The sequence below is a fragment of the Myiozetetes cayanensis genome, unplaced genomic scaffold, assembly GCF_022539395.1.
Source record: "Myiozetetes cayanensis isolate MyiCay16 unplaced genomic scaffold, myiCay2020 scf3, whole genome shotgun sequence".
NCBI classification, from domain to species: domain Eukaryota; kingdom Metazoa; phylum Chordata; class Aves; order Passeriformes; family Tyrannidae; genus Myiozetetes; species Myiozetetes cayanensis.
The window spans coordinates 68,692,896-68,707,516 of NW_026087521.1; the positions used below are offsets into that span (position 1 = coordinate 68,692,896).

At 45.1% G+C, this 14,621-nt stretch overlaps 1 protein-coding gene across 6 annotated transcripts in view; it reads right to left on the minus strand.

The window, feature by feature from the left end:
* Window positions 1-4,843: 4,843 nt before the first annotated feature.
* The window catches only part of PRR5 (proline rich 5), a 75,385-nt gene continuing 65,607 nt past the window's right edge, over window positions 4,844-14,621 (minus strand). For all 6 annotated transcript variants that reach the window (XM_050323323.1, XM_050323320.1, XM_050323325.1 and 3 more), the window contains 2 exons: window positions 8,673-8,811; window positions 4,844-5,985 (listed from right to left, as the gene is read on the minus strand). In XM_050323323.1, coding sequence (XP_050179280.1) covers window positions 5,435-5,985; window positions 8,673-8,811 — 690 coding nt within the window. In that variant the 3' untranslated portion in view covers window positions 4,844-5,434. The remainder of the gene's footprint in view (window positions 5,986-8,672; window positions 8,812-14,621) is intronic.

The following is a 14,621-nucleotide window of genomic DNA, read 5'->3' on the forward strand; positions in this document are numbered from 1 at the left end:
TTTAAGAATAGGGCCATTACGAAGCTGCTGGCAAAGATGTGGGGTGAGATATTAGAATTATAGAATCACAGACCAGCCTGGGTTGGAAGGGATCTTGAAGACCATCTCATTTCACCCCCTGCCATGGGCAGGGACACCTTCCACTAGCCCAGGTTGCTCCAAGCCCTGTCTAACCTGGCCTTGGACACTCCCAGGGATGGGGCAGCCACAGCTTCTCTGGGCAACCTGTGCCAGGGCCTCCCCTCCCTCATAGGGAAGAATCCTTTATTCTAATATCTAATCTAAACTGCATTTGAAGTCAGTTAAGTTCTGCCTCAAATGATTTGCATTTTTTGTCTGCTCTGGCACCCTCATCCCATTCTGCTTCCAATTTTTAGGTGCAGCATTTCCATTTCTACTTTTCCTCCTCTATCTTCCCATGTAAAGGGATTGCCTGTGGATACCCCAAGGGTTGCCAACTTTCTCCAGCTTCCTGTAGTATGTTGCCATCCCAGATGATTCCATACCCACGAGGTTTAAGAATGAAGTGGTTTAATAATTCACAGACAAGGGAGCATTTCTGACAGACAGATGTTGCTGTAGAGAACTGGAGAGCACAAATACCATATCTGTATTTTAACATATGCCTGAGGGTATGATCCAAAAGCTCATAAACTAGCAACCTTTACATCTTTATCTGGGAAAAAAACCCAGTTTGAGTGATCACGAAGAACAGAATATTATGAGCTCAATTTCCCACAAAACTACTGTAAGTGGGAAGATAAATTTTCCTCATTGGAAATCAATCTTAATGCCTTCCAGTTTTTTTGATTGGAAGAGATGAATGAAGCAGAGATATTTGATCCTGGGGGGTTACTGACTATATTCAGGCCAGAACATGAGAAATTGCAGAGGGAACTATTTAGAGTAATGGGCAAGAGGAAGCTCAAAGCTTGTAGGAAGAAAGTAACATGCACTGGAAGAAAAAAAAGTCATGGAAGTGCTCAGAGCTCACAAGGTATTAAAAAGGTAACATCAGCTAAAGAAAGAGAGCTTAGTGACACTGTAAATGTATCAGTGAAGATCGCAATTGGGAGGAAAGACAAAGATACGTAGATAGATAGGGAATGGATGATAAATAAGAATTAATTAGCACGTATAAATTATGGATGCAGTTAAACTAAAAGAATATGATGGCCCCACAATTAAATACAGAAATGTTAGGGGTGCATTGCTAATTTACAGTTCCCCAATCTACAGCCTCCTCTCCTCACTGTGGATGCTTTATCAAGAAACCTTTAAGCAACAGACAATCCACTAAATAATTGGAAATGAAGAAAGACAAGTAAGAACATTATCCCCACATTCTGAAGAGGTATAGAGCTATTAAGTGACTTAAATCTATGCAAAAAGCCCATGGAGGACATGGAATTAAGGCATCTCAGCCTCTGAATTCCAGCCCAGCAATCTGATCCCAACTAATCTGCATTGAAAAGACAAAGAGAGCCCTAAGAATTCTCTTCAAATCCTCATTTCCAACCCCAGAGTTCAGAGGGTGAGGATTTATAAAGCTAAAACTGCCTAAGAGTATTTGCTTCTGCAAGGGAGAAAAATATTTCATCCTGAAATAATTAGAAATAAACATATTCTGGAAAAGTTCGCAATCTTTAGGCAAAAATACTGATGCAGACCCTCAGAAAAACAAGCTTAGCCTGCGGTACCTCATTTTACAAAGACAACTAACTAACAGTAAACTTCTGGCAGGTTTACTAGCCCAGCAGTTCCATGGCTGTTCACATCCCCAGCTTTCCCTTCCCTCTCTCCCGTGGCTTTGGCAGAGCACCCTGGCAGCTCCTCTCCTCTCCTCACCCTGGCAGGCAATCCTGCTGCAGGCAGGAGAGCTGCCAGCTCCTAATCCAAGGATACAACACAAGACCCGAGGGGGCACCATTTGTGGAAGAATAGGCTGTGCTCATTATTTAATTACCAGCCAACTTACCTGCCTGGAGAACATTGAAATGCCAGAGTAATTGTGACATTGAGACTCAGTCAGAGCCAGCTCCTTTCTTCTGGTCACCCCAAGAGGTGCCTTCTGAGGGTGCTACAGAGAAGCAGCAGCTTTAAGAGAGGCAGGGGATTGCAGGGAGATGACTCATTAGCCTAACTGATGAAGCCAATCAAGTTCAACCCCTGGTTTTGATGGAGCAACTAGGCCAACACACAGCATCTGGGGGAGTTCATATCTGCTTTTCTGCAGTGTCCTGGGACCACACAAAACATTTGAACACTTTCAGGGATTTCTCTCACTAGCTCAGGGAGTTCACTCATTTGGTGTAATCTCCACCCCCCAGAGATCCCTCGTCTGTCAGTAACATCAGAGAACAGCCCTGAGGTCCTCCAGGACATATGGAGTGATCACCCTGGATGCCTCCAGCTGCGTTTCTCCAGTGGGTTGGAAACAGCCAGTGCAGCCTGAGGAACATCAGGTGGCCTGTGGTTTTCTGCAGTTAATGCAAACTGCCCTGAGCAGCTCTGGGTTGGATTTTAGGGGACACAGTGGCCCAGCTGCTTTCCTGGTACCCATCACCCTGCACCCAGCTCGAGGTGCTGGTCAGCTCCTCCAGTCCCAAGCACCATCTCTCCTCCCTTCTCATAGAAGGAAGAGTCTGGCACTTCTCAAACCACTGAGCACAGCAAGCTGCTGCTACCATACCACATGAAGAGAAAGGGATGTTAAAAGGCTCTCTGACACAAAATACATTTATTCTCCTTTTAAAAGTGTATTTTTTCCTTTGGGGAAAGGTGCAAGCAAGACTTCAGCTGCAAACCAAGCATTTTGTTCTCTTGGAGAGCACAGTAGCATTGATTTATGTATTATTAAAATGGCTCTATATGTTCTTTGCAGCACTGCTGGCTCAACTGGTATCTGGGTTTCTGCTCCCTGCCTCCAAATTTTGGTGCTTTTCTCAAAGTTCTGGCATGACAGTCACACCTCTGTAGACCAGAGTTCAAAAGTAACACTAAAGGCTTTCTGATATCATCATTTCCAAGATGTTCTTTGAGCATATTATCCTAATAAAGGGGCAATCCATACATGTCCAGCAGAACTGTAGAGAGATCAGTTATTTTCACACCCTCACATGTCTGTATGGTGGCCCTAGAAGGTGGCCCATAGCTCTTCTGTCATCACAGCTCAGTTGTTCAGGTGTTTGTTTTAGTCAAAAGCCCCATCCAAACCTGCGTGCCAGGAGATAACTGAATACTGGGAAAGTCATTTTCCCCATTTCTCTGACACAAAAGGCCTCTATTTGGGCAGCATTATTTGCAGCCAATTATTCTGCCGTTTCCAGCAGTGCTCCAGGGAGCTGTAGCACTTCTCCACAGGGCTCAGCAGCTGTTCATTAGGTTAGTCTCCCAGTTCCCCTTGCTTGCTTAATGCTCACCCTGCAGTGCCAGATGACAGGAGCTGTAAGTGCTATCTGTTGCTCTGTGTAATCCCCAGTAGGGCTTTGGAACCTGTCCCAGCCAGGGAAAGAGCAGAGAGCTTTTGATTCTTGGATTAGAATACAAAATGCCACAATTTACCCCAACAAAGGAAAGGTGGAGAGGAGTTACTGGCACACTGAGAATGCCCCTTTGGGGCAAAGCTCAAGTACCACTTGTGCACTGGGACACTGCATTTGGAAGCTCAAAGGCATCACTTCATAAATACATTTTGGCAAGAACCTGCACTATTCTCTGTGATAGATATCCTTCCTTTGTAATGGCTCCCTGGTTTGTCTCTAAACCCACCATATCCCTGACCTGCCTGCACTGGGATTACTAGTAGGAGCATCACAAATTTGGGTAGTCTTTCTCATCTGTGCAACATTTAAAGTCAAGGAACACTCCTCAGAGGAGGATTTTGACTGTGCAAGGTAGGAGAAGTCAGTTCATTGCCAGTGCACTCTTCTATCAGAGGGGAGGGCACTAATCATGCAAAAGCTCAGGTGGGAGGGTCCCAGCAGTCCTTCTCTCCCTTGAAACTCTGCTTAAATATTCCCCAATTATTAAATAAGCTTATGACTCTTAATACATTTGTAGTTCCTTAAAGGAAAAAGGTGTGCAGAGGCCTTGATCCACTAGATTTTTTTATGTTTTCCTGTAGAGGTTTGAATCTTATCTTTGGATTTTCCTCAGAACACGGCTGTGGATACCCTATCGCTCCAAGTTAAGTAATAATTCAGAGGGTTAGTTTGGTGCCTGCTTCCTAAACCACTTCACCTATTGGATCCCAAAGATCCTCCCAGACACCAGAGCTGCTCCCACTGAGGGCATGTTCTGCTGCCAATTGGTGTTAAGCCCCTCTCTCCTCACTGATTCTGCCCCACATCGTGCGTTACCTGGCTGAGGTTTGAGACTGTTGGGACGCAGAAGCCATTATTTATCAATTATTTTTCTCTGCCTAAGAGAAACTTTTAAGCATGACTTAAGAATTTGACAGGATTTCTACTTCACCTCAGTATCCTGTGCATCGACCCTCTGACACAGCTCTTAGGAGGACGAGGGCTGCAAGGTTCACACTCCCAAATATCTACCCTAAATGACAGCATGTGCATTATGGCATTTCTTTAATTTAGACATATTTATACAACTAGGATTCTCCCCCGAGAGGCCACATTTTCGTTTATTAAGGAAACAAGTAGGTCGAATTGTCATGGAATCTCTCCATACAACGGATGCTCCAGGAGTTGACAGCGCAGATTTCTTGGAAGTGTCATGTTCCGAGCAAATTAACACACAATTAAAAGCCAGTTTCCAGACAACTCTCTCATAGACACCAAGTACTGGCTGTGAAACAGAACATGGGACACGAGGCATGGCGTGACATCAGGAAGCACATTTCTGTTTATTTGCCTTTCTCCGAGAACTCTCACTCACCATTAGGCAAAGGAGTGCATACAAGATGTACAAGAAAAAAGATTAAAAGAAACTTCTTTATCACTGTATTCTGTGGTATAAAGGCCCACAGCCCCTGGGGTTGGTTTGGTTGGTTTTCTTTTTTTTAAAGGATACATTTTTACCCTGGCTGAGGTGTCACAGAGAACAACCTGTCGTCTGCAGGAAATCTCTTTAGAAAATTAAAAGTGAGCACAGCTATTTGCTGGGCTGTGCTACTGAACAAACACTGCCAGCTGCACCGAGAGCATTTTACCAGACACTTGTCAGCTTGTGAGCCCCCAAGTTCATAAAGACAATAGGAAATCCCACTGCAGAGTGACAGGTAGAAGTGGCTGGAGTTTCTCCCCCCTTGCAGCAGATTCCTGCCTGCTTGTGTTTCTTTACTTCAGCAGAGCTGTGGTGACCTACAACAGAGGTTCTGCCCTGGAATAAACAGCTGGCCCACAGTCTGGCTCCTTGTGTTAGTAACTTCCATATATAATACTAAAACCCAAGGTTTGTCCCCCAGTCTCCTTCACATGATGCTCTGCCTGTTCACGTCCACATTGTACGCTGAGGAATTGGCACAGCCCCGGCCAAAATCAATAAAAATGCCTTCGGAATCTGAGTCGATCGACTCCAAAATCTGATCCACTATGTTCTCGGGGCTGGAAGAGGGAACTGGAATCAAGGAAGGGTCTCTGTCCAGTTCAAAAGACCTGTGTGGATCGTCCACAGGGTGGAAGAGTCCTTTCTGCTGCTCAGCTGTGCTGAGCTTGCCGGAGCACTGCACCGACCCGGTGCTGGGCCTCTCCTGCTCTCCCGACAGGGAGCTCTTCGTGGTCGTCACGGAGCTCTTGGAGCCGTTGTCCATGATGGTGGTGAGGTTGGAGTAGCCCTGGAGCTCGAGGCAGGAGGTCATTTCGGACACGGAGTGCCTGCGGATGCCGGTCCCGTTGGAGGCCATGCCCTCCGTCTCATACTCAGCCACGGGCGTCAGCAGAGGGTTGTTGTAGCTCTTGGACCTCACCACAGGGTTCTTGGCCAGGATATCACCAGACTTGGAGCGCCTGAAGAACCTCTTCTCTGTGAACACAGAAGCACCCAGAGTCATACCCACAAACTCTATTTTTATGGCACTAATAACTACGAGTGTTCAAAATTCACGAGCCCTCTCCTGAATGACAGAAACTTTTATCAAAGAACGAGTTTCACTGGTTTTGTAGGTCCACAGCCTTCAGATTTCCTGCTTTTCTTTATCATACTGAAGACCCCAAACCTATATTTGGAAATAACAGCTGCAGTTCACTTATATTTATACAACTTCGGCAGCTGGAGCAAAACAGTAAATATTGTGGGAGAGGTGATATAAAATTGTAAATATTTTCTTTATACAAGAGCAGAAAGTGTGGTTCTGCTCTTGTTCAGGCTATAATCACTCATTTCTAGCAGATGAACTTTTAAGTTTTCCACCTACCCCGGAAAAATCAAGTCTCTTTAAATTTGGGGATTAAGGTAGGCAGTCTTTCTATTAAGTCTGGAAAAATTAGATTCAAAGCATCATTCACAGACCAAACGTGGGGAAGGCACCAGGAGTGTTTGGAAATGGTAACTGGAGGGCAGTGCCCACAGGAACCTATTTTTGGGGAACAAACCTGCACTCGAGCCACTGATTGCCCAAATGCAGCTGTTAAGTGGGATTTTTCCAAAAAATAGGCAGCAGGTGGCAGCATGGGAGCACAGAGCTCTTTCTCCAGCAGAGGTTTAAGGCTGGAGTGCTCTAAAAATCACCAGCAAGCAAACTTTTTGCTCAGACTCACTGGAGCTAACAAAAGAGAAAGTGGTGTGAATAATAGGTCTCACTTTGGAAGCTTTCTTCCTGCTCCTCTCATTTTGCATGGCTGGAGCAAGGGATCAAAGCACCCTCTGGAAGTCAGCCACAGGCACTGAAAATAAATTGTCTGCTTTAAATCAGGATGCTGGTATATGTTCCCTGCAAACCATGCAATTTCCTTTACAAGTGCCAGTCACTCAAAATTACACTTATATGTAATTATGTGCTTACCTGGACACAAATTCCAGTCATGTGCTGTACTACTAAAAAAGCCAGTTTCTGTACTTAAATTGTATTTGGCAGTTGTGCCTGTGACAGCAGACAGGGAAATCAACTGAGCCAAGTTCACTTTTGGACTTTCTCTTTGTTAGGAGTTTGACCTGGCAAACAGAGGTTTCCTGGGGCTGCCCTGCCACAGGAACTCTGGCTTTTGGTCACAACATGTCATGTGTTACTAAAGCAGTTGGACAGAAGTGGATGCATCAGTTTAAAAGCAGCAGAGACTTGAGCACTCAGCTTCCTTGGGTCTGGGCTCAGTGATTACAGTCAGACCTATTCATGGGTTCTGCTACAGCTCCAACCCCCAGACCACAGCAAGAGGCCCACCAGAACCTTCCTGTCTTCTGCAGTCATGTAATACAACATTTATTTTCTAACAATTCATTTCACTAGTGTTTTATTCTCTTTGGGTGAATTTTTTCTGTTCTGACATACAAAAGCTTGTATTCAGAAAACTGTCAGTTTGGTGCTCCATTTAAATGCTTGTGGCATTTTAATGGCAAGCAATGAATACAAAGTGGTAATTCTGAACCATTTTCCATAAATAAGTGGCCTCTATTTATTCACCTAAAACTGATTTGTTTCTTAAATGCCTACTGCAACACAACCACTCTTCCATTCAGCTTCAAGGGAAAATCAACTTCCTTACTGACCATTTCTGACAAGCAAACAGATTAAATTGACTGCACAGAAAACACACAATTGAACTGATTTTCCCCTCTGTTTGCTCTATTCAAGCAGGCCATCACAGTATTTACATTAAAATACTCAGGTACTACCACATTTCCTTTTTCATTTACACTGGTTATATTCCCCTTGCATTTTCAACAGATTGAACTGCTATGGGGGATATTCAAAAGGCCTTCATCTTGGCCAAATCTTGCCTTCACAGAAGTCACAGGATGCTTCAGAGCTCAGAGAATCACAGAAAACAAGCTGCAGGGGACTCAAGAAGGTACTGCCTCACCCTCTGCCACCAGGCTGGCCCACGTTTACCCCCCTGCCCCTTATGGATGTTGATGTAGGTGACACGTATAAAGTGCCTCACAGCAAAGATTTAACAGCCTCCAGAGGCAGTTCATGTGACATTAGACATTTTTCCTTCCATGTAACCTGAATTTCCCTGCAATGCGTGGCTCACTCTATTTTTCTTACCTCCATTGGGATGGAGAACACCTCATTACCTTCTGCTCTGCAGAAAGCTTTCACATGTTTAAAGGCTTATGCATTAGTCTGCTCTAAGACAAATTCCTGCTCTCTTCCCTAATTTTAACAGCCCTTTAGGATCTTTGTGTACCAATGAACACTAATGAACTACTGAGCACTTCAGAAGTGGCTTCTTGCTTCTTCCTCTCCCTGTCCATAAAACACCCTGTGTTAAAGCTGTCTTGTTAAAAGGCAGAATGGCAATGCTAAACACACTCTAGACTCATTTTTACTGATTTTTATTACTGAGCACTGTTATGACGATCTGTTTTCATCTTCTGCCAGTGGCAAGTTTCACTGTGACTCTGCACACTGCGAAGAGCAGGGGCGTAGAAAAGGAGCCTGACTGCCTCATGGAGTACTGCAAGTTGTCTCTTGTGAGGATCCTGGTACTGTACAGAGCAAGGTTTTGGGGAAACCTCTGTGCTGTGCCAGATGGAGCCCAAATTCTTACCCAGGATGCAGGAAGAGTGCGTGAAGGGTCCGTCACTGGAGTACAGACCGTATGTGCCCAAGTAAGGAGACACGACCTTCTGGATCAGGGATTCCAGCTTCAAGTAATCTTCAGTCACACCTTTCGACTCGTGGACCCCCTGAAAAAGAGAAAATACCCATAATGAGCCCCTTCCAATCACAAGCTTTCCTGGCTCACCAGGGCAAGCATTTTCACTGAGCCATGGCAAGGGTGCACTGTGATGCAATCCGGGTTTGTTCCTGCAGCTGAGTCCTCTCACTGTAAAGCCAAGAGATGTGAGTCAGGCCAGAGCTACTTCCAGGGCATTTAAATCCAGGAAGGTGCATCTTCCTTAATGCAAGGACACTCTGGGAGGATGGAAAGTCTGGTCCACTGAAGAGGAATTAGAAACATCACTGGACTTTTTGCTCTTGCAGTCTTACAGCGAACTCCTTAACAGACAGCGTCTGGTACCACAGGGTGTCACTGCCAGCTCAGCCATACCAGCAGCATTAAGGACAAGGTGAAACTGAGACTCTCAGAAGTATTTCTTCCAGGGCATTTTCAACAATAAATATTTACAGTGAAGAAGCTTGTTCTCTTTCCTGACCCCTTCCCCAGCACTTGCCATTATTATCCAGGCAAAAGTCATATTATAATTAGCACGGCAAGTGTCACCCACAGGGAAAATCTTTGGCCTTTAGCTGTTAACTCTGCACTTTCACTCACAAGTGGGCTTGTAAGGCTGCAGAAAAGCCCTGCAGAGTGGTATTCTGCCTTTGGCTTACAGCTGCAGTGTGTGTGCTCCTGCACTGTCTGAGCAGAGCCCTCTACGCTCATGTGCAGGATTCCTCCTGCAACATGGAGCAAATTCACATTTTAGTGTGTTGCTATGTGGCCATATGCTTGACACATCATGTTGCAGAATTTAAGATCCTAAATGCCATGCTCAGCAAGAGCTCTGCTTGAATTTTGCAGAATCCCAGATTTCATAATGTGCCCCTGAATTATTGTAAGAAGAGACACGTTGGGATGAAAGCCTCCAGAGAGCAATATGCAGATCAAGTGAGTAAAATTGCAACACTTCCTTCAGCATGTGAAAGGATCCTGACGTTCAGGATGTATTCACAGCTCAGTGTGACTCATTAACCAGAGTCTGGGGTGACTATCAGAAGTATTTGTGAATGGCTGACTTCACCCCTCGGCTGCTCTTCACTTCAGAAAAGTTTATGAATGGAAAATGAGTAATGGCCAGCAGAGAATTTGAATTTGGACAGAACTGGAATTTGGGCAGAATTTGAATTCCACGTGGGTCACAGATTCACCTCATCCCCACCACTGCTGTCCTGCAGCTGCTGTGCCTGGAGAGCCCATCGGTTCCTTGTGCATGAGAAACATCCTCTTCTCTCAAAATCCTGACTCCTAAATCACCTGAATCAGCTTCTTCTTTAGTCTTGCCCTCAACCTTCACCTCTGCTCTCCCCATAGCAGTGCTAACTCCCATTCCCTTTTCACTTCACTCCCTTTTAGTTTACACTTTTGCAGTGAAGAGGCCACAGAATAAATACCAGCTTTACAGTGTAAACCCACCCAGTACTGACACAGCCTGACTTTTTCCTCAGCTCTGCATCCATGGGATGCTTTTAAAAACATACTGAAAAGTCCCAAAACAACAGCTGGTGTCTGCTGGAGCTGTGCTGACTTCTCTTCAGCTCTGCACCTTGACACAAATGTGCTGTATCCACCTGCAACATCCTTCCTGCACTGGCCATTGTTCCAGGCTTTCCTGCAGTTGCCTTAAACCATTTAATTGCTGAGGAGCTTCTGGGAGAGCAGGAGTGTTAACAGGCTCCTCAACTTGTAAAAGAGTGCTTTTCCTGCATTTCTTTCTGCTGTGCTATTCAATGACAAACACCCCCTGGGACTCTATTTAGCCACATACAAGTACATCCTAAAGTTCAGCAAGGACTATTTCAGCTTTCCAAACCTGAGCTCTCCATGTGATCTGAAAGACACCATCACTTATTTATGAACCAGCCCAGCCCAGGTAGAAAGTTTAGGTTTGGAAAGCTGAAATAGTCCTTGCTGGCACCCTATAGGGCCAGGGAGCTCCACAGGGAATGAAGGACACCCCCTACAGCAGATCAGCTTTAGGAAGTCAGGGAAAGCTGCTGTTTTGCTTTATCTGCCAGCCCTGAGGGTGCATTTAAACTCTTATCTCTCCACCAGAGGTTTCTACCCCATCCACTGTGCCACAGGCAAAATGACTCGCTTGTGTGACACCAAATTCAGTAGGAAGGCACTTCTGATGGAAGTTTAGGATAGAGGAAAGCATGGTTATAATACTTTATATATAAGAATATAAGTATTTCATATATCTGTATGTAAAGATAGATACATCTAAACATTTATACATCTATCTACATCAATATCTCTATATATTTAAAGTTATATGAAGTCCTTTTTAGACCCTTCACCAAACTTGTGATTGTGCTTATAAAGGCAAAATTAGCTTTAGAGTTAAGCCAGCTTGGGATAGCTATTCCTGCCAAAATAGTTCATGAAAAACTGATGACAGGACTTAAAAGTCACCAATAAAATAATAAATAGAAAGTTTTTTGCTGTTATTTTGGTAACTCGTGGTTCTTCTTTGTATTTACTTGATGCCTTACTGGTTTGTCACTACAGACCAACAAAGCAAAAGTCATATCTAGCAGGCTGACTGCTCAGCTTGTAGGAAGCTCTACCACAGTTTGGAGGAAAAAAGAAAACTTGGAGCATTATCAGTAAAACAGAGACTCTCCCCTTATCTTTAATGCAATATTTGCTCTGCAGACATGCAAAAACTTGCTTTAAAAGATAACTGTGACCTTTCATGAACCCAATTTCATTTTAGCAGGAGAGTTTCATGCTTCTCTGCGAGTGTGAGATGTATCTATTTAATTCTTTTCAAAGGCCTTGCCTGACCTATTTATTTCTCAGTTGAGGGCCAAAATAGCTCAATACCAAATTTCTGCAAGTACCTTCGTACTTTTGGAAGAGTGGGGCTGCTGGATCAAATCCTCATCTCAGTCACACTGTTTTGAAATGCAACAAGTCACATCATTATCTCTGGAAGGATGACAATGTTATATTATGACAAGAGCCTGCCCTGCTCTCAGGGCATGGAAAATGAGGATTTGCGTCCTGAATAAGTGAATACCATTGCAAATGGAGAAGGTCTATCAAGAACAAAGGCATGTATTTCTGCATTTAACACAATATCCATATCCCAAACTTCATTAACCTGTAATTAAATCATTTAGGACCAAAAAATTGTATATAGTAATTCAAAAGCATTAAAAGGGCCCTATGCATGATTTTTTTTGATATGTAAATACATAAGTACTCCCCAAAGGGCCATATATCCTGAAGACTACAGGCTATTGATGTATCTTCTTTATGAAGATGCTGCCCTGCCTGCTGAACTGATAGAACAAAACTTTTCTTGGGCTTGGGAACAAAACCCCATGAGTCAAACCCATAAGTCATTCCAGGACAATGGACACTCTGAACTGCTCAGGTGTGCCTGTTAGTTCTGTAAATTACCCACAAACTCCTACTGTGCTTTTAAAGGGCACAAGGGCTTCTTGCAAAAGCAGAGAGGAAAGAACAAAGATATGTTCAGAGGAATAGCTGGGGGATTTTGCAACCCCACATAAGGTCACAGTCTCCTGATTTTCCATGTGTAGAATCAGAGAATGTGTTGGGTTGGAAGGGACCTTAAAGATCATGCAGTTCCCTGCCCTGCCACAGGCAGGGACACCTTCCACTGGCCCAGGTTGCTCCAAGCCACGTCCAACCTGGCCTTGGGCAGTTCTAGGGATCCAGGGGCAGCCACAGCTTCTCTGGGCAACCTGTGCCAAGGCCTCCCCACCCTCACAGGGAACTATTTCTTCCTAAAATAGGACTTCTCTATAGAATGTCTCAGGTAAGGCAAGAGACTAGAAACCAACCTCTGCTGGCTGTTCTCCTTGCTACCTGGCTGCTTTTCCTTGATGCCAGTTCTGTGTCTGAGCTGGATCTCCACCTGGCCATCACTCCCTCATGCCCGATTCCTTATGGTTTAACCCTCTGCTTTGTCCCCTTCACATCTGCTGTTTCAAAATAAACCACATCCATCCTGAGCTCCTCTTTCAGGCCCTGGGCAAGTCCCCTGTCATCTGCTGATCTCCTCTGCCACATGAGCCTCTCTGCATTCATCTCTACTGCAGCTGCTTCAGCTCTGGCTGGACAACTGCACATTGTCCAGGTAACCCCTCACTCATCTGTGCCTGAAAACAATCACTGAGAACTGTTAAACACCAAACTGCTTTTAACTGATCAGCAGTAACTCAGTGTTTTGCTGAGTGTTTATGAAAGGTCACAGGTCCTCTGTGGTTTCCAGTTCTGACTAAAAGCACCCACCACCAGTAACATCTAGAAATGGTGGTACTGCTCAGCTGCTCTTCACTTCCCTCTTCAGCACACAATATTGTAAGACCATTTACCTAATAAATCAGACATTAAAAAGTATCACCAGTGTCTAAATGTGCCCTAAAAACTGGATACAATGGAGGAACTGCTTCATGACCACCTGCAGCTCATGGATGTGCTGAAGTGTACGCTGGCCATGGATTAAATGATGTAGCACTCAGCTTGAGCTTTAACACTTCAGCTGAGCAGCACCTGTACAGCAACAGGTACTGGTGCAGAAGGGTCCTGGGGGAGGCACAGCATGTCTTGGTCCTTGATGTAGGAGCAGCTTTACCACAGGGACACCAGGCAGGAACAGCCGTGAGCCAATGCCTGGGTTACCGACTGCTGGACTCGCGGAAGAAAGGAATAAAGGGCAGACTTCTGGATTATTTAATGATCATTTCAGCAATGATCACTTCTGGTAACCTGACTGACTGGAAGGGTAAAGCCCTCTGCCCATGTGTACAGCTCAGCTCATGGCCAAATAACACCCCCTGACCCTCAGCCTGTGGGGCACCTGAGTGTGGGTCCACAGGGGCACCCTTGGTGGCTGGACTCACCCTGCTCGGCCAACAGGGAGCGGTAGGAGTCCTGACCTGGTGCTGTGTGACAGGAAACACATTGCCAGAAGCATTTACAGGGTCAGGCCCCAAAGCAAAGTGAGGTCCTGGCCTCGTGTACTGCCCTGTCTTAACCACACAGGAAAACAGCTCAGAAACATTACTGCTTTCTGCTCAAAAGCAGCAGATTCCTCGGAGGGAAGGGAAACGCATCAAGAATCACATTTCTTTCTGTAAATGACGAGTCAGATCAATATGACTGAAAGAAACACTCATGCAGTGGTGATAATCTGACACATACGGGATAATAATAGTTGCCCAAGCCACTCCCAGGGAAAACTGAAATTAGAAGTCACAAGACACACTGCAAGGCAGACACAGAATAATATCTGGAGTGAAAACACACGTTATTCAGCCAACACTGCTGGAGAATTGATAAGGGTGTGCAGGCTGCAGTGCACACTCTGCTGACCACAGAAACAGCGAGAGCTGCTGCTTGGTTGCGTCAGAGACAAGCCTTGCTTATAAGAGCTTTGGAAAGCAGTGCTCCTACAGGCCGTGACTGCTTGTTATCCCACTTTGGTGCAAGTAACACCTTTCATTGCATCACATCTGGAACCTGAGCAACACAGACCAGCCTCACCTCAGGGCAGGCAAGAAATCACCATGGGCATAAATGGGGCCCCAGTCCTTGCCACTTGCACCACTGGTGGCACAGCAGAGGCCCCCAGTTATGCTCTGGGTCACATTCTGGACTGAGATCTGCATCCCTCCCTCTTCCTCTGAACAGACAAATGCACACACTTAAAGGCTAATAATCCAACTTTTACTGATCTTGCAATGCTCTCAGACAAACCTACAGCAGCAAAGTCATGTTTTGGTTTACCTGGTT